The following is a 26,014-nucleotide window of genomic DNA, read 5'->3' on the forward strand; positions in this document are numbered from 1 at the left end:
GTTCCTGTCCCAAAAGCTCATCGTTTCCCAAGCATTTACGATGATGCCTTCACGTGCTGTCAATAAAAGTTAGGTTAGGATTTAGGACACCACGTTCACGTCTGAAAGTATGATGTCAATAGACACACGTAGTTGTAAGGTACTCATCAGGGTTGAGAGACAACAGTGGGAGAGTAAAGGGGGCGAGGGTGCCTCAGGAAAAAAAGCTTATGTTATCACCGGAACCATTTGTTCCACTTGCATGTGAAGGCAGCACAGTCTTCCCTCTCAACGGAGAGTTTAATATAAAGAGAAACCGAAAGGAGTCGCTGCATCATGTTACATCATCGACCGTTTCTGGCCAAACCTCCTGCGCTCAAAGCAGCCAGACGAACCGGCCGAGCGCTTCACTCCTGCGCTTCACTCCTGCGGCACCAACAAGTCACCAAGCAACCGTCACACACGAGTTTGCATTACGGGGATTAAAAAAAAAAAAAAAAAAAAGTTACCTGGTGAGCAGCCGACAGTCTGTTTTATTTACTTGCGAGTCGGTCCAAATTGATTCCAGACTGCAGCCGAGAGCGCGCTGGTTGTGCGCCAGAGTCGCAGTTTGAATGGCTGCTGCAGACACGCTGCACGGATGATCCGGGCTGCTCGCGAGCCAGTCTGCGACAGAGATGTCCCCGTTATTCATGGACACCGGGTACGAGGCCAACAGCCCCGGTTCGCTGTCAGCTGGGGAGAGCAACAGCAACAGCAACGAATCGGTAAGTCCCCCCTTTCTCCTTGTCCATCAATTAATTAATCAATCAATCAATAGAGTGTCGTCACTTTTGACTTTTAAGACCCTTGATGGAGGGCTTACAAATGTTTGGTTGGTGTATATCAGAAGGAAATCTGTTAATAAAAATAATAATGATAATAATAATAATAATACACTTTTTTTTGTATAGGCTTTTCAAGATATTCAAAAACAGTTTACAGGTTAAAATGATCAAAACAACAGATTAAAAGTTTGAATCACAAAAAAAAAACAACCACTTTCAGCATCTGGTTGTATTTTGCAGACTCTTGGCTGCCCTTAGTCCTTAGTTGCCTTTAAAAAAAAAATAAGTGATGATTGTTCAATTAAGATTGTATGGAGCCAGCAGTAGACAGACTTAAGACAATTGATCGGTTAAGCCTTCAGTGTATTTTATACTTTGGTTTATGATACAGCTTGCTCATCTCCATTTTTAGCAACCAGTGCAAGAAAACAGCCACAGCAAAAACACACATACCGACACCATTTGCAAGGTGGTTTTTTTTTTTGGAACAGTTTGTGTTGTCATCAGCTGCACTAAACATCCGTTTTGAATGTTACAAACAAGGTGAATATACTTTCATTCAAAATTTGCCTATCTCAGTTTGTTGAAGAGCGAGAGGACAATCTAACTGAACGAGTCACATACAGCATTTATTAATTGTTTTTACAAACGGCTTCCTGAACATATTCACACTTAGTGTCAGTAACGGTATACAGAGGTTTACCTGGAAATAAATTCAGCCCTGAACACAGGAGCAGGCACACACAGAAAGAGTGCAGAAAAACGTACTTTCATGTCTGCACCTGATTTGTTGCTTGTTATATTGCGTTATCAACTTTTTGTCTCATCATGCGCTGCATCACAACAAGTTCCTCTCTATTCTGTTTTTTCTTGACCTGCTTTATTTTGAGACACCACATGATATATCATGAGTTTTGCCTCATGACCTATGAACTCTTAAACCTTTCACACCAAACGTGATATCAAGAAGTTGTCGATATCTGCCTTAAAAAAAAAACATGCAGTAGAGGATAAGTCTGGAGAAGTATGCTCTTAAAGTGTTATAAAAGTGTCACATATTGACTTTGTTCGTACTATAATTGGGCCCTGATGATTTTAACCGTTTACGTGTCCATTTTTGCAGGAGAGAGATGAAGAGGGACAACAGACTCAACCCAGAGGGAAAAAAAGACGACAGAAGAACCGAGATGCGGCGAGGAAGAGCCGCAAAAAACAAACGGAGAGAGCCGATGAACTTCATGAGGTTCACAACATTCATTCTGTATTTTTATTTTGCTCCTTTCCTTTCTGCTTCCTTCCACTATTGTCCTCTGACTCCTGACACTTTCGGTCTCCCTCTCAGTCCCTCTGTGTGTGTGTGTGTGTGTGGGTGTGTGCGTGCGCACCTCTTGTGTAATCTGGCAGCATGCTCACAACCATTTCTTGTAAAGACTTTACTTTCGGATAAAGACTTTCACTCTCTCTGGTGTGCCCTCCTCCTGATTGGCCCTCCTTTTTCTCTCGGCCTTACACACACACACACACACACACACACATACATACACACACACACACACACACACACACACACACACACACACACACACACACACTCTTTTGTCTGTGTTTTCCATCTGCAAAAGTCAAATGTTTTTTCCTGAGGGTCAAATTCCACAGTGAGTGATACATACACACACACACACACACACACACACACACTACGGGCTCATTCAGTCATTTCTGATGGTATTTGATGAAACAATTAGTGTACCGACACAGAAGCTTAACATTATACATCACTGACAACTTTTTGTTTTATGTGTATATTTGTATTTCAGACATAATTATATCCTCATAAAAATATATCCCTCAGCTGTTTCTACTTGTTTCAGTATTTATGCTAATATTTAAGCCAATTTGCTGCTCACAAGCTTCTGATGAACATTATACACAATGAACATTATACACTAGAATTTTCTGACAGGTTCCTGTGCAGTCAAAAGAAAAAATAATTTCTGCCATAATATCAATAATCTGATTTCTTTTCCATAAATATAACAAAGGCTTAAAGCAGGTCTTCATAAGCCTGTCACACAACTTATTACTTTGTGGCTATGAATAGGAGGACACACCCTCACCTTTATATAACTCTCATTAAAGGAATATGAGAACAAAACTTATCTCACTTAACCTGGTTTCACTTTTGTTTTAGTTATCTTTATTATTCTCCCACATCACATCCTACACGATGTGACCAGTTGGATAGGAGTGTGTTTATTGAATTTATGAACGTGTGTGTCTTTGGTGTGCAGTACATCCAGACTTTTGCTTTCTCTCTCTTCTTCTCTTTAAGTTTTGCACCCTTCAGGTTATGTTTGAAGAAGCAGCGCTGCCACAAAAAGCACAAGGTCGTGTCAGCAGTTAGTGGTTTAACGGGGTCAGCACGTGTGAGGTGTGGCTGCAGAGCACTGCTTCTTCGGCTGTGACTCCTTGACCACTGTGACCATGATTGTAATAAAGCAGAAATGTACTTTTACTGAGGGGAAGCACTGTTCCTCTGAGCCTTATTAAAGTCTGTACTTGCAGTCATTGACACTCAGTGGATATAAATACCTTCTTTTATGAAGGATGACTGCACTGAATGATAAACCCCCCCCCCCCCCAAAAAAACAATCCTCCACACTCTAAACGTGCACAACTTTATTTTGAAAGGCCACATTGGATCCTTAAATTTTCTAATTAAACTGCACTGATCTGCAGGGAACCTCTCCTTACCCTCCCCACCACCCACCCCCTCATGCTGAACTGGCACTGCTGTCGCCGAAGAGCCATATTTCAGTTCTCCTTTGGGGTTCTGGCTGCGGCCCCACATCATGGGCTCTGCGGCTCTTAAGCTTTTCTGCAACAGCCCTGCAGGAAGAGTCTTAAAGGAGAGTGTCATTAGTATTGATTAGCTGCATTGTTTTATTACCGCACAATTCTGGCCTGGTGTGATATTATGTGGTGAGATGTGACAGAGTTCATTGTTTGTCTCTTGATTGATGTCTTTAATCAGATTTTTATGGCTGATCAGTGACTCTGAGGGATAATACAAATTTACCTGACTCATATTGGCTTTAACTATTTGTCTTTCTCTTATTTCTACTCCCTTATCTCTACTTTTCTTTGTCTCCTCAGGAACTCCAGTGTCTCGAGCGATCAAACTCATCTCTTCAAAAGGAGATCGCTGCATTGAAGAAAAACGTCCACCTCTATGAGACGGCTCTGGAGCGTCACGAGCCTCACTGCTGCCTCACAGCCTCCACATCCAGCTCCAGCTCATCCACCCGCCACCCGGTTTCCGCCTCAGCCGACGGTCAGAACAGCCTCTCCTCAAACGCCACTTTGTCTGCTTCCCCTTCACCCTCTACCTCCTTGTCCTCCAGCCTGGGCCTCAAAAGGACCCATCGCTCGCCTTCAGCTGCCGCTCCAACAACGGCAACCTCATCTGCTGGCTCGTCAGTTGACCTCTTCCCTGCCTCCTCCCACTCCCCCTCCTCCAGCCCGGTGATTGTCCCTTCTTCAGTCTCCTTCTCAACACACACACCGGCGCCTCACTCTTTGTTCAGCGAAGAACCTCTCGTCACCTCAAGGACTGCAAACGTTATGCCCGTCTGCGCCAATCTCGCTTCAAACCCAGTTCTCTCCACAGCTGCTCAGCTCCAACCTGGACCAGCGACCATCTGTGATGAAACTTCTTCAGTGTCAGCGAATGTTTTTTTGGATGAATTTTTGATGAAACAAGCTTCTTTTCTAGCTGCTTCGTCCAACATGGTGCCTCCGTCTTTCCTTTTAGGGGCAGATAATACAGTTTGTCCCGTGAATGCACCCCAGCTTCATCCGTGTGAGTTCAGTGGAAAGATAAACAGTTCAAGTCCGCCATATGCACTTTTACCATCACCTCTTCAAAGTCCTGCTCCTCAGGCTCTATCACTTTCACCTCAGGCAAGCTTGGAGCCGTCACCCACCCCTCCATTTGCCCTAACTTATAATCAGCAAGTCACGCCCAGTCCTGTGTCCCTGCTCTCACTGCTCACCGTCCCCAGTCCACCTGATATTTCTCAATCTACCTCCAGCAGCTTCGACGGATCTTTCTCCAAACCTCTGCCGTCGCCGCCACCTCTGGGGGATCACTCAAAAGATGTTTCTCTTTCTGAGTTCCTGGAAATCAATGATTGGATACTAAGTGGGATGAGTAACCAGTAGCACTACAGAATACTCATTTAATTTATATTTTGTTAGCAGTTTTACTGAACTCTGGACGCCCGTTCAAACTGAAATGGTACAAAACTAAAGACACCTGAAACCTCAGACTTATTCCAAATAAATAAAGTGCACCTAGGATTCTTGGACTATTTAAAAGAACACTTTAAGATTTTAACATCGAACAGCCTGATAGTACTCATTTATAGAAAACCTGACAACAGGAAATAAACCAAACATCCGTGCTGTTGCTCATGTTCAGCTTCTTCAGTGATTTTAAACTTCCATTGGATTCGGTGACTCATAAGAGACAGAAGAGTCTAATTTGAAGAAGCAGAGTTGAAGATATCTTGATTTCTCGTTCTGAATAAGTCAAATTGTTAAAACGCTGAATCGTACATTTCTCATTATGCAACCAAAAGCACCTGTTGACTAGTTTCTTTCTCGTTCTAACCTCCACTTTGTAATACAGACTTTCCAGTAAAGAAATTTAGAGAAGCGAAGTGAAGAGAACACTGATGACATCTCTATGACTTAATCAGGGTTATTTCTACCAGTTTGAGAAAGCTCCTCTGGAGCCACAAAGAACTATTTTACAGGCTGGGTTTTACTGTGTCAAATTGGAGTTTCCCTGGAATAGTTACAAAGAGCTCAGCCAGAGCCACTACTAAGTCATTCGTTTACAAGTTGTTGGAATATAAACCAAATCTGCATAAAGATCCAGCACCAGAACTTTTTCACATTTTTCCGATGTATCGGTCACTTCTTCCTTAATTGAGACAGGAGACGGTGCAAAACTGACTCAACATGCGAAACTTTGACTTGTAATTTTTAGACAGGGTGGAGGGCTCACTTCCTCGCTACTTCATGGAAATGTGATTAGGAGACATTTCCATTCTGTGCTGGGAGCTGCAGAGTGAACGCTCAACAGTGCCAAACTTAACCACGCAGCCTGGCATGGCTGCGTGCAGGGATTCAATGTGAGGATGCTTTGTTTTTCTTTGACCAAATTTAAACTTTGTAATCAACCACAAACACTCTCCCTAAACAGGCTCACATATTCTGCTGCTCTTGATAATTAATTGATAGTTTGCAATATTTAAATCCAACAAAGAATGAAAGTCATTCAGTTTACTGGTGACTGTTTATTTATGTTTTTAAGAGTATAATGATTACAGAGCCTCAGTTTGGGTCTTTCTTCTTTCAAATTCTCTCTGATCTATTGACAATGGCTTTATAGTGTGATGTTTTATGTTTTTAGACATGACAATGTGTAGTAAAGTGCTAACGGTTGTGACAACAGCTGTCTAACTAACAGAGCTTGTTCCCCCGACTCTGTACTGCTGCTGAGGCTGACTGAAATAACCAAATGGAAACAGTCCCTGAGACAGTAACTGGTAATAATGGATGTTCAGGTTGACTCTTCATCCATTAGTTTCCAATGGGTGCATGCAGGGGTTGTGTGTGTGCACTGAGATGCATTATGTAACGTGTCAGATGGATGAGGGGGAAAGCTAAAAGTATTGTTTTGGGAATTATTATTTATTTATATACACGTTAGATGATAAAATAGATGTCGTTCTTTTATTTTGCAGTTGAAATGAAACAATTGCTTTTATTTGTGCTAATTGTAATTATTCTTCATAATCTGTTTCACCAGGCTTTGCTTGCAAATGCAGGTTACAGCATGTGCCTCAGATAGTTTGTGGTAATTTGAACAATTAAAAATGATAAATACAGTTACTCCATGAACAAAAACAGACATTTTTTGGATTAACATTTAACAATGTCAGTTTCTAATCTGTCTCTACATGATGTACATGTTGGCTAAGAGGAGGCCTGCAGTGATCTGTATTGGTGACAGCTAAAGATCCAGTAGCCCACTGACTCCTCTCACTCCTGGAAGTCTAACAAAAATGTATAATTAATGAATCCCTTATTGTGCTCATTTCAAGTGAGTCATGTGAGTTAATTTTTCTTCTGTTTGACTCTCTCTGTAACTATCAATAAGAGGACCAGATGCTGCTGAAATCTTTTAGAGGAACTACTGCTAAGGAAATGGATTGTATTTTTCTTTTAATTTAGAAAATGCAATGGCTTATGCGCCATAATTGTATCTAAATAACGATTTCGTTTTTTCAAAGTGATTATTTTACTTTATATAGATATTTTTACAGGTGTATAGAATATATATGACTGTTTACGCCATAAATCTGCTCATGATTTAGTGTGAAGGCTTTGGTCGAGTGTGTTTATGACCATTTGTATTTATCAAGCATCAAATAATGTATTTATCCTAAAGCACTGGTTGTATTGAAAGGTTAACTACAAATACAAACATTTCATTAAAACATCATAGACCTATTAAAACAAAACATAACCAGAATTTAAGCCAGACTGAGTACCTTTTGACAGAACAACGAAACACATTGCTTATGTTACAAATTAAAAGTTTAGTTATTCAGCAATAGAACACACATTTGATGAATTCATTACACTCTGAAGGTTTGCTGCCACGGCTTTATTAGTCCCGTAACCACAGTAGGCGCTAAAATACGTGGCTGGCACAGTCTGGTTTGAGTTGTTATTCTCACTGTGTCCACTGGGTGTCGCTGCTCTATTGTGTCGAGGTCAGGTGTACAGGAAAGATCACTGTTGTTGTCAGGTGTTATGGGCACACAACTGACATAAGGGCAACAAAAAAATAACAACAACAACAACAACAAAAAAAGTTTGGATGTTGTGCTGGAAGTTGTGTGTTGATTTGTTGCCGGAAAGTGGACACGGATTGTCTACAATGGAAAGAAAGGCCTGCGGTTGTTTTACCTCAACACAACGCACGGCAACCGGTAACGTCAAAACAGAAGCGGAGCGCGTGAGCCCGGTAAGTCCTACGTCACACATCTGGATAGGTTAGAGTAGGCTGATTAACTAATGATAGTGGTTATATGCTGCACTAAATGAGGCAATATATTCATGGATTTGCGGACTTTAGGAATAATCTCCGATTATGCAACTGTTACACTACATTTTAGTGTTTTAACATTTTTATGGGCACACAGCTGACATAATTCAACAAAAGTTTCATGGTCTTGCTTCATAAACAGTTGTTGGCAGTGCAATTAGCGAAGCATTAGAACTGCTGTCCTTCAGTTATAGTCAGATTGAAATACCTCTGAATAATTCATCTTGAATTATTTTATGATTTACCCCGTGTAAAGTGGTTGCAGTAACAATAGGTATATTTTTTTTTTTTTTTTTTTTTTTTTTTTGTCCGATACTTTGTCTTAAGATCAAATACCTGCAGAGCGAATGGCTTTTTTTTTTTGTGAGCATGTTGGCATTGAGCACATAAACAGTGCGGCGTAACCTCTCGGAGGAAACTAACACATCTGCAGAGCTTTTAGTCTCGTCAGAGTGAAGTTCAATAACAGAGTGCTGTTCGTGCAGTTCCTAACAGATCAGCTTTAACATCCTGTGGCGACGCAAATGTGCAGCGGGCCGGCAGCGCTCCTCCGGTGGGGGGGGGGGTCCAGCTGACAACCATTTACCGGACAGCCGGTTACCCCGGTGTTTTCCCAGAAGGCAATCGGCTAAGCACACCTGCGACACAAACACAGGAGGGAGGAAGGAGGAGGAAGGAGACGACGAGGGTTGTATCGGTGAGAAAAGGGCGCAGGCGCACCTTGCGCTGTAGCCTCGGAAAGATTATAAGTGTGTTTATGACGAGAAGTGTGGCGAGGCGGGATCAAAGCCGCAAAACACACCAGCGAAACACGCTCACTGCCAGGCGAGGTGTGACTCTGAGAGGAAGATGGAAGCGCGTGGATAATTGCGCTTTTATTTATTTTATTTTTTTTGGAGTGTGCGCGCGTGCGTGTGCGCGCGTGCGCGTGCGTGCGTGTGAGAGAGCGAGAGAGCGAGAAAGGGAGAAAACATGTGGATTAGTGGGGAGAAGAACAATGGATGGGGGGCTTGATCCTCAAAGACAACTACATCCTTACGTTTACACACAAACAACACACGCACGCGCGCGCGCGCGCACGCGCTCACCTCAACTAAGAAGGAGGAAAAAAAAAAAATGGGGAAAGGGAGGGGAGGAATGGGGGGAGGCGGGGAGTCCGACAGAAACCAGGATGAACGTCAAAGCGGTGCTGCTGGAGATCAGCAGCTAATATTTCATAACGAGATGAAACGGCTGCCAGATGTTCGCCAGAGGTTGATACGGCAAGAACAGAGCAGCGCGAGACGTTTTAAAACGAATCCGTTTTCTAAATGAAGCAAAGCCAGGCCACATAAATAAAGGCATATAAATAAATAAATAAATCCATCCTATAGCGTCATCCGCAGTGAGGAGCCTCATTCCTCTCTCTCCTTGCACCACCTTTAGGCTCAGGAACCCGTATCAAGACAGCCAGGGTGAGATAATAAAGCATCCGGTCCCGTGATTTCAAAATAAAACTTTTTATTTTTTTAATTTATTTATTTATTTATTTTTAAGTGCACCTGCTGTTAAACTGGCCAAACCTTTACTCTGTTGCTTTTACCACCTCACCAAATTTAATACTTACCAGGATTTTGATTGTGAATGTTAACAGGACTGTGGAGGATGTATTGATAAATGCTTAAATGTGAAATATTGCCGTTAGCCGAGAATGAACATCACTGACAAAGAGACTGGCCGATAAAATTATGCTTTGATTATGCCCGCTCAATGTTTGACAAATGCTTAACATCATAACCACACTATCGCGTGATGTCATCGTGTCTCTTGAATCGAGTGTATAAGAAGGTTGAGTTGTTTGTCTTATTTTGCTCAGTGAATGTGAAGGCGACATTTTGAAAGGAAATGTATTTTATGTCTGTTTGTCAGGGGGGCATCAAGTTAAGAGCATGTTAGTTCTGTTACAGAAGAGATTTGATGTTCTTTGCATTTAGGTGGAAAGAAATATGTGCTTTTATTAGCATTAGTATTGGCATCCCTAATCATAGTCATATCTCGGCCTGCCTTTGGTCATAGCAGACATCATTTGTGGCCGAGAAATTGATGTTATTTGATTTTCATCATGTATTAACCATCAATTTCAGAAAGAAGAACAAAATGAGTAATGATCGGGTAACTGCTCTGGAAGTATTTTCTGAGAAGATGCTGCAAATTTATGTTAACTTATTTTAAAACTCCAAATTCAACATAATGAAAACCATTATTTGACCTTTCTCCACTGGCTCTTGGGATATGACTTCTTTTACTGTGTCTTCCAATTTTTCCCTAAAGAAGAAGGTGTTTTTGAAGGCAATTTGATGCCGAATCTGCCCTTAGGTTGTGAAGAAGGAGTTAATGGACAGTGAAAATAAAAGAGCTGTTTTCACTCCTGCTTTCTCTCTCTAGCATTTTATCTTGCTATTTTGGACCTCGAAAATTGGCTTCACCCAACTTTAACCTGGTTCAGAGCCAGTTTCTGTAAAACCCACATGCAGTTAAGCGCGCTCGTATTTTATTTTGAAAGATAGAATGAGTCACTTCCGGTATTTTCCTGACCCACTGCGCGTTTCTTGACGCAGCTCACCGAGGCGCTGTAGGACAACCGGATAACGGGAACCGAGAAGGGGGACAGGAGCAGAACGCGTCAGTCTGACAGACAGAGACGGGGTGCTATTGTATAACACAGGCCTTCAGGTTGTTTTTTTTTGTGTGTGCCTCTCGTGGCCTGCATCTGCGAGCAGGAGCGGCTCTTTTTTTTTTTATTTGATTGGTTTAATTTTCTCTCGCCGCGGAGGTAGAGACGGATCTGCGGGGCTCGGCGTGGCATCGGCCGTACGCTGGCGGAGGACCTGCACATGTCGGCGCGGTGAGGGACCGTTTGTTTCCCCCGCCCTGATACGGTTGGAGGACGGCACGAGGTGGAGGGTTGTAAAACCGAGACAAGAACAACAATATCAACCGCTGAGAGAAAAAAAACAACAACTAACCGACAGTAACAAGCAGGTTTTTAACGGTCGACCAAAAAAAAAAAAAAAAAAAAAAAAAAAAAACGAGCCAGAAGGACAACAGTGATGCGGCAGCCGAGGTGGGCCCAGATTGATGATTTCATGATATCATCATTCACCGCCAGGACCAATCACTGATTTTTATTGATAAGGAGAATCGTCGAGGAGAATAAACTGACCTGGAGTACGTTTGTTTGTTTTTGATCTGGATAAACAGGAGGTTGATTGATCACAGCGATTTTTTTTAAATTTTTTTCTTTCTGAGAGAAGGAGCACAGCTGGAGGAAAACATCAAGAAATAGATACCCAGTTTGAGGCCGATGACTTAGTCTGTGTGTGACGCCAATACAGCGGCAAGAGAGGCGCGTGTGTGTGCGTGTGTGTGTGTGTGTGTTTGTGTTTGTGTTTGTGTTTGTTTGCGCGTGTGTGTGTGTGTGTGTGTGTGAGGAGACGCGCCTGTCTGAGCATCATCTGGTAGCTGTCCAGGCTACTCCTGCACGGGGATGATACACAAGCGACTTCTGATCTGTGCGTGAACAACAGAAGATTCAGGGACGATGCTGCTGCTGCCATTTCCAGTCGGGCTCTGATAGAGAGAGACAGCGAGGCGCGCAGCACGGGACCGGACAGATCTCTCCTCTCCTCACCTCTCCTCCGCCTCTGCACCTTTCTCCCCCCCTCCCTCCCTCCCTCCTTCCCTCACCTCCCCCCCCCCCCCTTTTATCTCTCACCCCTTTCCTCCCTCCTCGTCTTCCTCCTTCCCGGAGCGTCTATTCATCCCGATCAATTGATAATCCATCTGTGATTCAGAAAGCCAGCCACTGCTCCATCCTCTCCTCCATTCACCTCCTCTTAAACGCCTCCTTACGCAGCCGCTAAGGCACGCACGGACGCACGCAGCATCAACACCGCCGCCGCCGCCGCCGCCGCCATCCACCCACAGCCATCATGGAGACGACCAAGCTGCCTCCGTCCAGCCCGTCGTCGCCGACCACCAGCTTCTCGGTGCCCTCCGCGGAGAAGGTGGACGGCTTCCCGCGCAGGTCCATGCGCAGAGCGCGGCAGAGGAGGTCCCACAGCTCGTCCCAGTTCCGCTACCAGAGCTCCCAGGTGGAGCTCACCCCGCTGCCCCTGCTCAAAGGTGAGAGACAATGATTTAGCGTAGCAGCCACGGGTCAATGTCAGACACAACACTACAGGAATATATTACAGTGATAGAACTACAATAAGGCGTGCAAAGCCTGCCGAGGCCACCATAAACTCCCTTTAGTGTTTCTTCGCTGCTTAAACACACCAAATAGATGACTTAATACTCCCATTGATCATCGTAGGATATTGTATTTTCTATTGATAGGTGTTCACTGGTACATAATCTCCACTGTGTCCTTGTCCTCTCTGACAGACAGAGGTGACAGCAGCGGCTTTGATTTATTGGACAGAGAAGAGCCCGTCTATATGGATTCTTTAAAAGCCTGTGGTGGTTGTTTTCTGCAATGGAACCAACGATTATTGAACTAATTATTGATATTGATTGACTTGATTGAAAATACTTAAATATTGATTGGTTGATCAGAAACCAGTGAAAAATGTCCATCCCAACATTGCACAGTCCAAGATAACATCAGCTCCAGCCAACCAAACCAACCAAAGATTCAGTTTACAGTTTATTTAAAACAGATGAAAATCCTTATGTTGGAGAAGCTTGTAGTCTTTTATGTCAAAATAGTGGCCAATACATTTTCTGTCACCCTACTGAGCAATAATTTGAATAGTTGTGTAATTTCCAGTCTGGAGCCGATGTTGATGTTATTATTTTGTAAGCAGAGGAAAATGAAAAAGAAAAATAACAGAAAATGTTCATTTAGGGACAGCAGATTTCCAGGCAATGGCAACATTCCTCCTATTTTTTTTTTTTAAATTTTTTTTATAATGATTTGATTAAGCTCACTATGTAACCCTTTGCAGTTAATAATTACATATTGGGATTTTTATTTTGTAAAGAAATTATACTTTTATAGAGCCACTGAGTTTGGCATCGACCACTTTCACCCTCGTTAACACTGAGCACCATCAAACATCTGTTTGCCTTCTTGATTGGCTGATGGGGGAAACAGGAGAATCATCTCTAAAACCTAAGGCCGTTCCAACTTTGACAGGACGCGCTTCCTCGCTGCCTTTTCAAACAGATGTCACACGAGAAGACACATAACATCCAAAAACGTGCTAAACGTGGCCATGAAAAGAGCCTGGCACACCATCCGTCTTAAAGGCAGGCAGAGCTGCACTATTTGCAGGTCTGTTGTTGCCATAGCTCTAATCCCAGAGCTGCTGTTAATACGCAGAGGCCACTTTGATCTTTGGGAGCGTGTTCTCTCAGATTGAAGGCACGAGGATGCAAAAGACACGGAACCCGTCGGCTCTGATTATCTGCATTTCTCACAGACTGTACCTGTTCCAGGCTGCAGTCAGGCCTGGGTGGAGTTCACGATACAGTTGAAGACTGTAGATAATCCTGGTGAAGTAGGCATGGGAAGAACTAGATTCAAAGACAAACCTTTTAATGTTTAGTTGATTCATCAATTTGTGACAGAAACGGTGATGTAAGTCAGTTTGTAACATCACATGGAGACTATTTTCTACTTCCAGCTCTCAAATGTGAGGGTTTACTGACCTTCTGTGTTTTGGATGGTTGGTCAAGGAGCATCTGACATTAGAGGAGTTCACATGCATTTATTTACTGCACAGGCGCTTTAAAAGAAGATATTTTCTTGCTCGATGTTGTGTTTAGGCACTGAGAACATGTCAGAGACGTCCAAATCAATATTTTTGTACCTTTTTACTTTTGGTTCACTCAGTCAACACGCCCCATCCCTGCATGTTCCTTCCCTTTTTATACACCTGCTGTTCTAACTCTGTCTCTGCCTTGCGTGTGTCTTTTGTCTCTCTCACCCAGAGGCAGATAGTATGTCCTCATACTGGCGTGGCACCTCTCTTGATAACGTTACTCCCCCCTTCATGTAGCCTGCAATCTCTTCTCATTAACCCTCTATGACGAGAAGACCTTTCTGCTGTAAGAGATGGTATGAGGCGCGTGAGCGAGGCGTGTGCGCAGCATGAGGATGGAGAGCTTTTATTGCAACTGTGCAGCACCTTTGGTTCAGACCTGTCTGTGCACGCTGTATGTTCTGGAGCCATCACAGGCAGAAGTCCCAGTTATTTCATGGTTGCTGCACCGCTGCTGCTGCTGCGGCGGCCCTGTTTCTGGATCCCCAGGAGGAACCGATAGTAAGATCCTGCAGCACCGGTGCAGGAGAAATGTCTGGTGTGGGGAAGTCTCTAACGGGCAGTATGTAGGCCAAGTGTAGACAGACTTATGGGTGTTTCGCCCTCCAGGGAATCACATTCCCTTTGTTAATTTGAACTGCTCCTCCTGTTAACAGCGGCACATCTCTTCCACTTTAAGCTGCGAGCAAACCTTCATCCCTGCTTATAGTTTCAGGCTGAACGTGAAACATAAGAGACACAACTATAAGACATTTAACAGTGAAGAAGATGTGATATAAGAACACATTGGGAAGCCGAATTAAAGGCAGAATCCAACCTGAAACGACTACGAGTGATGAGCCACGTTGTACAACTAGACAACTAGAAAATGCCTTTTGATCTGAGTCTTAGAAAGAGAAAGATCCTCAATATTTTGGACCAGTTTCAACAATGAAAACAAGATGTACAGTATAGGCTCACACACTGACTCAATCGCTCACAATGCAGTGCAGTCACAGCTGCACCTTTACAAATGTGCCACCAGTAGTTGGTGAAACACCCCATAAAGGAACTTCTTTGCAACGGAAATATACGTTTTATTTTGCTTTTAGTGATTTAAAGGCAACATAGAGCATTATGGTGGTGTTTGAAAGGCATTGTGGGAAATGTAGGGTACATCCTGTAGGTAAGTTTTTTTTTCCTGTAATTGAACAAGACAAAGGCAAACCAAGACGAGAGGAACAAATGTGGAAGAACAAAATCAATTTGTGGAGCAATTGTTCTGCTGAATGCGGCCGATCATCCCAAGCAAGTGAAATCCTCTACAGGTAGCTAGGCGGACATTAAAGGTCTGGAAGTCAAGAGAGTGGATGGGCGTGGATGTACTTATTTTAACTGTTGACAGTGGATGTTACAAACTTTTGCCTTAACCTGTTTTTTGGTGGAATCATCCGATATTGAGGTGTTGGCCGTAGGATCAAAGATTCCTCATCATTTAAGATCAAACAAACATTTTTTTGCATGAATCCCGGAGTAGATAAATGGTCCCAACCTGAGAACTGGCATGTAATCCTCCACTGCTATTCGTAAGCAGCTGTATTATTTGTAAAACTATCCAATAAGGACAATGAATTAACACTTACACCAAACACTCTGATTCAACCCTTCTGCAAAGAAACATCTACCTTACCAGTGCTTTCAGGCGTTGGCTTGTCTCCCGGTTTCAGGGCTGATGTTCTGTTAGCTACCGTGCCCTTTAAATATTTTGTTATCACATGAATGAGTGTTTCTAATCTGCACACAGTTAAGGATAATGCGGACATACCAAAGTTGCAGGAAAGAATATCTGAACGATTTTTTTTTTTATGGATAAGGTGATCCTGAGGTGAAGACTTCAGTAAACATTGAGGGCGCTTCCTCCTCACACCGATAACAACAACACTGTTGAAGGGTGTTTAAACAATCTCTATTTACCTTTATTATGATCTCTGGTGGTCGTAGTAATAATGATGAGGCTAGTGAAGCAAGTCGGGTGACTTTTTTCATTTATGTCACGTATTTAACATACTTAGTGTAACTTTCATAACAAATGTAGTAATTAAACACGATCCTTTCCTCGACCCTAACCAAGATGCAGCCTTGTCACAAGGCTTACACGTGTTAATCATTGTTACCGTGACGACCAAGGCCCGGTAAGCCTGATGCTGGCACTCTCCAATGGTTAAATGACCTGTTCTATTGTTTGGGTGTAGGGACGTGTTGGTCCCATAGAGAGCAGTTAAAACGCTGTTCTGAATGTCTTTTTGGGAGTCAGTGGAAATCGACCTACTGTGTAGTTTCTATATGAGGATGTGATGACAGAGAAGTGATCTGGCCAATAAAAGAGCAGCGGGGGTGGTCAAGGCAGCCAATTAAACCATAGATGAGCGGTGAAGGATACTGAGTCCTTGCAGTTCCTCTGACAGTATACTCATGTTTGGCCACAGGCCTGCAGTGTGTGTGCATTTCAGCCCTCTCTGGACATTGTGCTCTTGGATCAGTTCTTGACTTCAAGGCACTTTCTTCTTTACAGTGGACAGTTTATGTCGTTATAAATGGATATGCTTGTTTAAAATCTGGAATATATGGTGAGTCGGTCATTCAGGGTGCCCAGTTTTTGTTTGTTGCAAAAACAGCACTGTTCTTGCAAAAGACTCCTGAAAAAGTTTTTCTACTGTAATAAACTGTCATGTAAAAAAATTTGAGTTTGATTACTGCCCTTATCACTATTAGCACCCGTTCCCTTTTAAGTGGTTTCATATTTTATTACGGTCTAAATGTTCCATAAAAAAAAAAAAAAAATGGAGCTTTAATGTAAGTACTGCTGAAATTTTTTAGACAGAGCCCCAAATGAGACGGTGATTAAGTCACAGCGAGGGAACCAGGGCTCGATAAACTTGGCATTTCTCTGGGATCCCGACAAATTATAATATTTAATGTCTGCTGTCACACTGGTGCAGAGCCAACAGATGGGTATCAAAAATCTTTTCAGACTTGAGGAAGGCATTCCCTTCCTTTGCTGTCTCTCTGCAGTTTAATGGTCACATTGAAATATAAACTACTTGAGGATGGTGCTGCGAGTTAATGGTTCTGGAAAGTAGCCCGGCAGATCTAACTGGCTGCCGTCATCTGCTTTCTGTTCCCAGTTGCACATAAGCAGAATTAGTGCAAGCAAGCAAAATGTGGTCTGTCCTTAGTCGTCTATCTCTAAGTATGTTTACAATGATAGAAGACTTAAGGAAAAAGCAAATATTCAGATTTATGAAGAATTTATGGAATATTTTACTGTGAAAATTAACTTCAGTGATTATATAATGAATGTTTAATAAACGAACTTGTTTGTTTAGCTGGAGTGCTAAATCTAAACTAAATGTACTTTGGAAAGTGATGTGAAAATAACAATTTAATTGTACAAGTCTGTCGACACTGACTGTCAGATAACCGAGGTTCTTTTGAGCGGCTATATTTTGCAAAGCGAAGCTGTTTGTAGAGAGCAGATTTATCAGAGGGGATAACAGGGCTGGTCCTCTGCTCTGTCCTGGTTCTCATCCTCCGAGTCTTCAGTTACACTGCAGCTCCGTGTCTAACCAGAGAGCAGGCTGTTAGCTCAGCGCTTCTCCCCAGCTGCGATGCTCTCCCCTGGGGCTGCAGACACCAGGCCGGCTTCCCGGTCACGGGTGTTGTGCTGTCGATGGCAGGCTAACCAGACTAAGGTCACATTCCTGCCCAGCATCTAGTCAGCAGATAAACAAACTTGTGATTAAGATTTGTGGCCTGTTAACACACCAAAGATAGTTTCAGGATGATTATTCAGATTACTGAACTGAGTGTATTTAAACAGGATCCTGCTGCTACAGTTGGCAACACCAGATTCTTTGCTTTTGACCTTGAGATCAGCTCAATTTCCCCTGTAGCTAACTTGCAGACTTTTCCTCTTCTTCCTCTGTTGCTCTTCCTGTTCCACACTGACTGTTAAAATGCAAAATGCGTCTGAATCTTATCTGGATAATGAAAAACAAACGCTAATACATGCAATCTATACATTCAGCATGCCCTGCAACCAGAGTGTGATCATCATTTTGATTTGACTAATAGTAAGTAGGTGCAAATACAATCGACACAGCCTGACAGGATCTGTGAACAAGTATCTACCTGAAGGATAAAACCCGTAACCATGTGTAGAAATACAAAAAGAAGTTGTATTTTCTACACACTTGATCGGCACTGTGAGTAGAAACGGGATCAGAGTGGGTAGAAATGTAATTACATGGCTGCAAATAGAAAAATCAACATTGTGAGTGAAAGTAAATGCATCTTCTCTGCAGGTATAAATGTTATCACTGAGCACTGAAACATAATTACTTTTAGAAATGTGATCTGAATTACAAATGAACATGATAAGGGCTGGAGGTCGGGAACAGGTTTGACCTTTGTGGCTTTCACTGCACAGTGGGTCAGTGATTCTATTCTGAGCAGCCCGAGGGAGAAATCTTACTAAAAACGTTGTCGTCAAATATTTACCGAGGCCCGAGTGTGTGTTTGTGATTGTGTGAATCATGTAAGTACACAGCGCAATCATGGGACACTTTCTGATCTATCTTGAGATTTTGAGGAACATTTCCTGCTGCCAGCAGCGACACAAAACGCACAATAACAACTTACTGCTCAGCCCGGCCCGGCCCGGCCCGGCGGCACCTTCTGCCAGTCGTCACTGCTGAACACTTTTACGAAGCTCTCGCTGCAATTTGAGAATAGTACAGACCTAAGATGTAATGACAGGAGACCCAATACTTAAGAATGGTCACGGCTTGCTGGTTAATCTAAAAAAAAATAAAAAAAACTCGCAATGTGCCTCGTTTTCTACATTTAAAATCAGGGCGTTATTAAACCTGTATTTGTATTTGGAAGTCACAACATGATCATACTAAAAGTATTCTTGTAAACTGTCAACAAAGGTTTTGTTGTTCAGTTAAAAAAAAAAAAAAATTTTTTTTGTCAAGCTCACCATCTGATGTGGAAAACGGCAGCAGATGAAGCCCAAAAAATTGTAAGAGTCAAATTTTTTACCACAGCTGTTTCTTAGTCAGCCGCGGTGTTGGATTTCTTCTCATCAAAAATTGATACCTGGTTGTTTATTATTATCTGCCACACCGATGTGAAAGCTGCAGAACAGCAGCAGGCCTAATTGCCAAGTGAAAAATGAATCAACATGCTGTGCTCCAGTAGCCTTAACTGGATGCTGAATCCTCAAAACAGCTCAACAACAAAAAAAAAATCATTAATACGAAAGCACTCATACCAAGTATTTCACCCTTCAGTGTGCAAACTAGCGCCAGCATTTCTAATTGATATTTTGCAAAAAGATATATCCAGATAAGTAAATAGCCATGCGTGATGTTCTTTGTCCTTGACATTTTCATCATTGGCTGCAAACAGCGGTGACTTTTCAAAGGGCTGCTGCTGAGTGGCTTCAATTAACTCTGTCGGGCCCTGAAGGATGTTGTGTGACCGCAGACTGTGTTGAACCTCCTGTACCTGCACGGAAGCCTTTCTGCTGATTGGTGTAGCATTAAAGCATTTCTTAAAGCCCACGAAACGGCCTGCAGATATAAGAGCTTGTGCTGCACACAAATGAAGTAAATCAGACTTTGTTGCACAGAGTAACAGATGGTGAGTTGAAGCTGAGTGGGATAACAGGAAGAATTAAATGCTGTTATACACTCAACAAAAGCGGCACTTTTGTTTTCGCTCCTGTTTTTCACGAGTTGAAGTAAAAGATGACAGACTTCTTTATGCACACAAAAGGTTTATTTCCCTCAAATCTTATTCACAAAGAAGTTCATATCCACGTTAGAGAGCACTTCGCTTTTGCCATGGTAATCCATCCTCCTGACAGGTGTCGCACATCAAGGTGCCGGTTGAATAGTATTTTTATTTTACAAGTGTGCCTTGAATTGGTCACAATAAAAGGCCACTCTAAAATGTGTAGTTTATGAGAAAACAATGTCACTGATGTCACAAGTTTTGAGAGAGCGTACAAATGGCATGCTGACCAAACCAGTGTTGTGTTTATAATTTTTATTGAGTGTTTTTTTTTTTGGGTTAAACAGTACGGAGATGTCTCATTAGCAGGATGCTGTTTACCAGGTCAGAGAATGTTTTTACAGTTCTTCTGTTTCTCAGGAAATGCATTTTGGATGCTCCCACTGCTGTCTGCGAAAGTACCAAAATACACTGCGGCTTCTGTTTCATAATGTACTCAAAAATGGGCCATTTTCACCGCTAACAAAGAAGGGATTAGAAGGAAAATATGTCATCAGACATCTTAAAGAAACACCTCATACAATATAACATTACATTACATTGCATTTCATGTAGCTGACGCTTTTATCCAAAGCGACTTACAATAAGTGCATTTCAACCATGAGCCTACAAAACCCAGAACGACAGGAATCAAGAAAATACAATTTCTTCAAGAAAGCCAAACTACAAAGTGCTAAAAGTAAATACCATTTTAAGTGCTACTAAAGTAACAGAGTAAAGGCAAAGTATCTCTTTCAAGACGAGCTGCATCCGGCTCATAAAGGGTTAAAAAGACTAATCTGTTAAATGTGAAAACCTGTTTGACTTAAACATAAACAGACAACTTCACATTAATTTCCAAACCGCTGAGCATTATTATTATTACTGCCATGATGTTTGGTGCTCCATTTTTGCTGAAATGTGGGATTACATTGTAGGATAGTGGTTAATATTACAACACAGTGTAGCAGTCCGCAAAGTTTGCAAACATTCGCTAACATTAACCACCACAAGTTGATAGCTGTAGTCGACTATTAGTTGGGTTGTTCGCAGCAAAAGCCTTCAAGTGTGCAGAAAATAACAAAGTTGTTTCTTATGAAACAGATTTTTAATTTGTAGAAGGAAGGCTGCATTCGTCTTCTTAAAGTTACACAGTCCGGTTTGGAAATGAAAACTTCCTCACTAAGAACTGTGTGTAGGTTTGCCAAAAGAGAAAAGAATTGTGAACTATACATTTGCATAGCAAAAAAAAAAATTGAAATATTTCAGTTGTATTTTCTTGCTTGGACCTGGTTAGATACCACAGATACCGTAATTGGTCAAAAAGTACTGACTGTATTCTCTATGTAACATAATCCTTCGTGAGTTGCTTACGTGGTAACTGATGTTTTCATTGTATTTTGTGCAGCATGTGTGTTTGTCCACAATATAATGATGAATGTACTGAAGGCTCTGTTTTAAATGTGCTGTTTACTGTAAAACAGGCACCTTCTCACAGATTTTATGTGGGCGATTGAATGATTCTTCTGTGTGCGTGTGCGTGTGCGTGTGCGTGTGCGTGTGCGTGTGCGTTAGGGCCAGCTGGATGGGCCTGGTATTGGGTTACAGAAAGCATGGAGTAGTTTTTGCTCTCTGACTGTCTCGGATCAATTAGGAGGGAGAGTGGGGGGAGAAAGGGAGGCGGATGATAAAAGAAATGGAGTGGATAAAGGAAAGAGGAAATGACTGAACATTAAGTCGACAGGTGGAGGAGGAGGAGGAGGAGGAGAGACGGCGAGATAAAAAAAAAGCAAAAGACCAAAAAAGGCAGAGGATATTGTGGGGAAGAGGATGTAATGAAACGGCGAGCAATGCAATAACTACAACCAGAGCTGTGTCACCGAAGAAAGGGCTGATTCTTAAAGGAATACAATGACGCTCGGGCAAATAAGCTCACCAGCAGTCTTACCTTTGTGGGTGTTCACCATTAAGTATGCACTTGTGGTTCTGAGGCGGTGTAGTGCCAAGTCAACAAAGAAAATCAAATAGTGGACATGCAGCAGTTGTGCTGTGAATTAGTTTTGGGGGGGGGGGTTGTTTTTCGTGAGGGGAGATATTGAGAGCAGACAGTAGGAGCGAAGGCGGATTTTCCTGGACAGAGCTTACTTTGTGTTTGCAAATAATCCCAACTAACATACAAAAAATAAATCTTGTTTGCCCTTAATTAAGGACAACTAAATGTGAGATTTGTTTTTCTTTATTATCACATTTTCTTGTTTGTGAAAAGCAGCAGCAGCAGTGCAGAAAGCTGCTAATCAAATGTTGAGGATGTCTCCAGCTGGGATAACCGCTCCCCATATTTGTTTACTAACTGTCTCCAATTTGTGTTCACATTTCACACAGCTAATATTGCTTTCAGAGGAGAATTGTAGCATCTTCAATTTCTGAAAGTCGCTCAGCAGTCAAGGACAGTTTGGACTTTTTAGAAAGAAGACAAAGATGTGCTCAGCACCTCAATGCAGTTTATATATTGATAGTAATGGAAATATATTTATTGAAAGTGATGAAGCTCAAGCGAGAAAGGCAACAACAAAATACCACAGCCTGAACACCCAACCGCTCTCTGTTCATTATGCCGTGTGCTGAAAATGTGTATTATTAGTAACATTGGATTATTTAAAGATGGGCTTAGCGCGCCACTTAATCTTTTGCCATGACATAGCTTTCTCTCTCAGCCTTTGTCCCAGAGAGAATGGTACTTTTCCAGCCCTGTATCCACTGAATACATGTTTCTGCCATGGTTTTATTTCCACTGGCATTAAAAGGTAAAACAGTTTTTTAAGCTAACATCTTCAGATATGGAGCAGCTGTCACTTTCATGAGTTTCACTTCAGTCACTTGTATTTTTTTTACATGGCAGGCATCTTCCGGTGGAATAATATATTGTCGTTATGATTATGTGTTTTCATAAGGTGATGTCATTTTTCTGAACTTATTTTACCCACTTAGTCATTATATCCACATAACCGATGGCTATTTATAAAAAAACTAATTTTATAAGTATTTTTTTTAAAGGACCATTAGTCTTCCCACAATATTGTCGCAATATGGATATCAATGTATTTGGGCAAAAATATTGTGTTATTCGATTTTGTCCGTATCAAAATAGGATGAATTGTTCTTTGGCCCGAGACTAATCTGTCCACCAAATGTCATGAAAATCTGTTCATAATTTGACGAGATCTCCTGCTGACAGACAGATCAGCTGACTGAGAGGAATAAAACATCACACCCTCAGCAGAGAACAACAACAACACGTCCAAAAATACGATGCGTACGATGGGCTTGATTATCAGTAGCACAACGGATATTCGACTATATTTATATGTGACTTGCTAAAACCCAGCTGGTCTCATTACCTTTTTCTCTGTGCCGTCACCCAGTGACGACGTCAAGTGCTTCCTGCTCTAATTCAAAGTGGCCAGATGATTTGTCCGTTTACTTCTTGGCAGGTAAATTGCTGTTTACACTTCAATCTTCTTGAAAAATCTGAAGATGCACAATCACACATCACGACCTGCCTCCTCAGTCCTGTCTCTAATCATGCTGTTTATGAGCAGGACAATGTGCCGAGCTTGTTACCCAGACAGTTTGTCATGTTGTGCACAGATCGTGTGTCATTAGGAGGATTAGATTATGTAGAGATGGATTTAGAGCGCGTCACTTAAAGCCCTTAAGGTGATATTTATACTGCCCTGACTTTTACTCTGCATGGCGTCTCACCTCTGATAGCTGCCGTAGCTCCCTTTCTACTATATATAAAACTGTCTTTTTCCTCTTCATCTCCCTCTACCTCTTTCTGTCGATCCCCCCTCCCCCTTCCCCTCCTCCCGCCCCTCCCCGCCCCTCCTCCCCGTCCTCTCTTCCTCTCTGCGTCACTGTATCTGTGCATTGAGTGTGTGTGCATAATGACAGAGGTGCAGAGGCGGCTCGAGATGGTAGCTAAAACAGAAGCTGTCCTCGTCTCGTTCCGTCGCTCTGTGTCACACACTCAGCCCCAAACAGAATAACTGTTATTTAAAGACCAGAGCTGTACTTGCTCATTTGAGAAAAAAAAAAAAAAAAAAAAAGCCTCAGAGAGATGGATGGGTGGAGGAGAGGAAGGGAAAGATGGAGGGAGTGAAGAGAGAGCGAGGGAACCAAGGGAGGAAAAGAAGGGAGGTACCAGAGTGATGGAAAGATGAGAAAGAGAGAAGCAGGAGGTGGAGGAAGGGGATGATGTCATCTTTTAACCCCATACCTCTCCCCTCTCCTCCCTCCTGCTTCCTCCCCAGATTCTTCCTCCTCAGATTCTTCCTCCTCTTCGCGTCTCTCTCCAGCAGGACTATATTTAGATTTGTGCTGCTGTGTTTGCGAGCGTGTTGTGTTTTGATGGCATTGCAGCGCGCTTGGCACTACTCAGTCTTATATGGTACTGCTCCTTTTACCATACCCATCCACCCCGCTCCCGCCCTTCGCTCTCACCAGTTTTTCTACATCACATGCTGTCTTCTCCCTCCCTGTGGTTCGTCGTCTTCTTATAATCAGCCGCTCCCTCTCCCTCTCTTCTGTCTGTTTAAAGGAGATATGGTATATTTTTCTCATGGTAGACACAATCCCTTTTAAAAGACAAAGATAACAATGAATTGCCGTTGTGGTGAAACCAAAACCTGATGTAGTTTATTCCTCCGTGTCGTTCATCTCCACTGGTGACTAAAAATGATCAGAAACACATGTTTCTTCATCACAATGAACGGGATCATACACACACACGCTGTCCAGCTGCTGTAAATACTCTCTAATGCACCAAATGTATTAATCTGCAACTGGAAATAGTCCCCAATACGTGCAGTGTTTTCTCCTGATGGAGCGATGTTTTTGAAAAGCTAAGGAGCCCATCTGTTTCAGGAGTCTTTAAAAAAAAAGAAAAGAAACTAGACTTTGTGACATGTTTTGAAAGTTGTAGGTAAAAACCAGTGGACTTTAGGTTTGACACTGAGAGCCACAGACGGGGAAGAGAAGTTAGAGAGAGGGACTATAAATCGTGGGCGGTTTTTTAATCCTTTCGTGAGATTTGCTGACAATAAACAAAATATAACAGCATCTGGTCTGTTTGTGAACTCAGATGTTGTAGACTTTTATTTTGGTTGTGAAAGTAGTTCTTTTTTTAGAATCCCTGTCACATGACCGCATATAAATGCAATATTTTGACATTTAAAAATTCTCTGTCTGCAGAGCGTGCAGTCCAGGACTGTTTTAGTAAACAATGCACACTCTTATGAGGGATAAATTTTAGTTAATCTTTGGTGTCCTACTGAGAAAGTACAGCACACAAAGACGCTGCTCTGGTGTGAGCACAGAAAAAGGTTTGAAGTGAAAACCACAAATCAGAGCTGTGGAGACATAGAAAGAAGACTTTTATATAAAATGTGGCAAGGTGATTTCTGATTTATTTTTTTATTTCATTTATTGTCATTCTGTGTCTCTGCAAAATTTTAAATCAATTTATTCATTCACATCGTTTTTTTTAGACAATATATGACCTTTATCCCCTTGATCTGCAAACAGACGTGTTACATTTACTTTTTTGTCAGTTTTTTTTCCATCATAAATTGGACTCTAAACTGTTGGACTAAGCAATTCAGTAATTGTTACAGCTTTCTATTCATTTAAAAAAATTAAAATTATTTTTGCCTTCTTTTGCAACATTAGCATCGGTGGAGAGTGAATCTTTCTTTTTTTTTTTTTTATCAAATTATATTTTACTTAATCTTAGATAGGTAAGGGTTAATGTGGAGAATGTGTTCGCAAACAATTATAAGTAAGTCTTCATAGTTTTTGATAAGTCCAATATTCTATCTCCTTTCAGCTCTGTTTTGGTTGCCACCAAATTCTAGCTTTTTAGCAGCTAAACAATGCGCCATGTTTATCACAAGTCTTTAAGTTTGTCTGTGTGCTGTTGGGTGTTGGGAACGAAGTGTTCAGTGGGTTTATGAGAAAACAGCTGCCTGCTGCTAGAAATGATGTTAAACCAAAAAAATATATATTTACAGGCTTTTAAACCAAGACAAACAGCTAAAAGTCATCAAAAGGCATTGTCGAGCCGAGGAGAAATTAAGAGTCTGTTGATAATTCTCTAACTTAGTGACTCCTTCTACATTACACAATCATTAGATTGTCAGTAGAAAAATAATGATTGTTGCGACTTTAAAAAAGAAAAACTGATATTCAGAAACAGATTAAAGGGAATCAAAAGACAAAACTAATTAATTATTCTTTGTACGTGCAGAAAATTTGTTATCTGCACAGTCATTTGAAGGACTCCAGCAAGAAGAGTATTACAACATCTCCAGCCACTGTGTATTAGCGCTGATATC

General features: G+C 41.9%; 2 protein-coding genes across 2 annotated transcripts in view; both read left to right on the plus strand.

The window, feature by feature from the left end:
• The first annotated feature begins 373 nt into the window (after positions 1 to 373).
• batf2 (basic leucine zipper ATF-like transcription factor 2) lies at positions 374 to 7,400 on the plus strand. Its single transcript, XM_069159266.1, has 3 exons — positions 374 to 746; positions 1,930 to 2,049; positions 3,963 to 7,400. The coding sequence occupies exons 1-3, from the start codon at positions 657 to 659 to the stop codon at positions 5,028 to 5,030; spliced, it is 1,278 nt and encodes a 425-aa protein (XP_069015367.1). The 5' UTR covers positions 374 to 656; the 3' UTR covers positions 5,031 to 7,400.
• Positions 7,401 to 10,608: 3,208 nt separating this feature from the next.
• The window catches only part of ppp2r5b (protein phosphatase 2, regulatory subunit B', beta), a 42,119-nt gene continuing 26,713 nt past the window's right edge, over positions 10,609 to 26,014 (plus strand). Inside the window, exon 1 of the mRNA XM_069159267.1 lies at positions 10,609 to 12,156. Within this exon, the coding sequence (XP_069015368.1) occupies positions 11,964 to 12,156 (193 nt within the window). The 5' untranslated portion in view covers positions 10,609 to 11,963. The remainder of the gene's footprint in view (positions 12,157 to 26,014) is intronic.

This window comes from Embiotoca jacksoni, unplaced genomic scaffold (genome assembly GCF_022577435.1).
Source record: "Embiotoca jacksoni isolate LCO1_2020_lvr unplaced genomic scaffold, fEmbJac1.0.p SCAF_24, whole genome shotgun sequence".
NCBI classification, from domain to species: Eukaryota; Metazoa; Chordata; class Actinopteri; family Embiotocidae; genus Embiotoca; species Embiotoca jacksoni.